Genomic DNA, 2,606 nt, shown 5'->3' on the forward strand with positions numbered 1-2,606 from the left:
GACGTCAAATTTATGAAGCCATGAACACACATCGGCTGTGCACTCCTTCGGATTCACGATTCAGCCTCATCATCAGCACTCCCGTTGTCTTCGCGAAGAATCTCCCGCCAAGTTTTCTTGCGGCCACCTACGGCCTTGGGAGCGCGCCGCAGCCCGACACGCTTCCCTATGTGCGTAGGGATCCTGTCACCGCACGCGAAGTCCTCGTGCCACACTCGGAAGCAAGTCTTCTCGCCACCTCTGCGCGCCTTGCCACACAGGTAGAACTTGGCGTCGCCGTTGGAGCAGTCCGGGCAGTAGTAGGTCGTCTGGAACGACTTTTTGAGCTCGCCTCGATACAGTGAGCACACCTTGCACGACCGCTGACGCCTCTTCTGGATGCCGCCTCTCACAGTCACCCGGTCGTTGAGCTGCACGAGCGTGTGCCCGGAGAATGCGGGGCGCCGTCGCTTGCGTGCTGCTGGCGACGGAGTGGGGGCTGCCATGAAGTCTTCGTCCTTGAGCTGTAGCAACTGCTTGTGCAGCATGCTCAACCACTCGTATCGCTTCATGGGCGTCTCGCCGGCGAGGCGGCTGGCCTCTTTATGCGTGAGGTACGCGTTGACGAGCGTCAGGTCCAGTAGTCCGAGGAAAAGACTCTTGTAATACTTTCGGAACCTGAAGGAGACATAGAGGGAGGAGGACTGTAGGCGGAGCTGGTCATGCATGTCGACTCCTCCCATCCAGCGCTGGTAATCCGTCACCAGCCTTGGGCACTTGAACATCGAAGTCCCGAGCCCTTCAGGTTCCGCTGGATCCTGTCCTCTGCCATGGAACACACCGGTCGCGAGGTAGTGGAACGGGCTTCCGTTCCCACCAGAGGCACGAAACAATGGGCCGGCACTGCCGTCGATCTTGCGAGCTTGAAAGATCCCACGCTCGATGCACCTTGGTCGCGTCTTATGCTCCGCTACGACGTCGCGGTTGAAGCCCAGGCGGTTCGTCATGATCGTACCGATCACGTAGATTGACATAGAGAGAAGCTGGATGGCGAGAGCTACGGACGAACGAAGCGGTCGATGACCACAACCCCGAAGCCACGATGCCCAGCTAGAACAGTGCTCAGGTTGCGGATGACTGCCGCAGCACCCGTCTTACGGTCAAATGCCTGCGCAGCACACTCGCTGGCTTGTGTTTTCCGACGTAGATCTCAAACCTGAAAGATACGACATTGAGAGCACGGTCAAAATCATAAAGTCATAACTTACGACCTAGCAAATCGACCAAAAAAACCATTCGTCGCTTACCGGTGGCAGTACGCAGTCAACGAGTCGCATGTCATAAACATCTTGGTCCCGTAGCGGTGAGGCTTGTCTGGCATGAACATCCTGGTCGTGTTGCGTCTGGATGTCGCCGGCAAGACGCCTTCGTCAAACGAGATGATGTTCGGCGGCTTCCACGCGCTCAGGAACCGTTCCTGCAGTACATCAACAACGTCACGGATCTTCCACAGCTTGTCTTGACGGTTCGGGCTGTCATTGTTCGCGAAGTGTAGATCGCGCAGGATCGACGTGCAGCGGTTCCGGCTCATGTACTTGCCGAACGCACCTGCACTTAAAGCACCATCGTCGGTCATTGCCCAGTGCTGATGACGTCTACAATGTGCGACGACGACGGAACGTGCTTCTTCTACATCAAGGCTGTAGACGAAGTGAACGTCATTCATGTGTACAACATGTACACGCACCCTCCCGGATATGTGGATGCCTACTTTTTCTATCGAGCGGCGATGGTCCAGTCCTGGAATAAGTTCTGCTTTCAAGGTGGCATGTTGGATGTGCGCGCTCAGCTTCCTGGGGCTGTAACTGAAGCGTCTGGAAACCCGGACCTGGCGTTAGGGAAAAACGGCAAGGTCAAGACGACCAAGTACTACCCGACGTGGCCTGGAATCTGGATGATGGGGAATCTTGGTCGAGCCATCTTTTCAGCATCGACAAACCGAATGTGGCCGTTCTCCTACGATCGATGTGAGCTGGACGTGTTTGACCCGGCCAACCAGCGCATCAGTGCATGTGACGACAACCCTGGCTACGGTTTGAACCCGAATCAAGGTCGTGGTGCGCCTGAGATCGATCTGCTCGAAGGAGGTGGTCTCGCTGTGTCGTCGTCACTGCAGATTGCCCCCGGAATGCCGGATGACTACCGTCTTTTCCCTGTGGACACCTCAGCCGGAGACAACTTGTACTGCGTTTACGGCTATAGCTGCACTACTCCTGGCGCCAACTATATCGATGTCCCGACGGCATTTTACGAAAAGGAACGTGGCCACAAGTCGTGGTACCAAGGCCTTCGGTATGCGTCAAACAACTTCTGCCAACCAGACGCTGACGCCAAGCAGAACTACGCCTCGGTCACTGCGTCACTCAAGAAAGGAATCACAGAGAACTCATGTACAGCGTCTACATGTCCAGCTTCGGGTGATGTGAACGCTGACATCGGACTGATCGACGACAAAGGAGGAAACCACTGGGGGATTAACACGAACGGCACGTGCTACCCGCTTGTGAATTATACATGGGCGCGTACCTGTGCGATCCCGACAATACCTTCTCCAAGTGTGCTCTGCC

At 56.0% G+C, this 2,606-nt stretch overlaps 1 protein-coding gene across 1 annotated transcript; it reads left to right on the forward strand.

Moving 5' to 3' along the window:
• Nucleotides 1-1,627: 1,627 nt before the first annotated feature.
• On the forward strand, nt 1,628-2,078 carry PITG_22458 (uncharacterized protein; the record flags this gene model as incomplete). Its single annotated transcript, XM_002909755.1, has 2 exons — nt 1,628-1,989; nt 2,039-2,078. The coding sequence occupies 2 exons, from the start codon at nt 1,628-1,630 to the stop codon at nt 2,076-2,078; spliced, it is 402 nt and encodes a 133-aa protein (XP_002909801.1).
• Nucleotides 2,079-2,606: the final 528 nt, after the last annotated feature.

This window comes from Phytophthora infestans, genomic scaffold (assembly GCF_000142945.1).
Source record: "Phytophthora infestans T30-4 supercont1.3238 genomic scaffold, whole genome shotgun sequence".
In the NCBI taxonomy this organism is placed as follows: domain Eukaryota; phylum Oomycota; class Peronosporomycetes; order Peronosporales; family Peronosporaceae; genus Phytophthora; species Phytophthora infestans.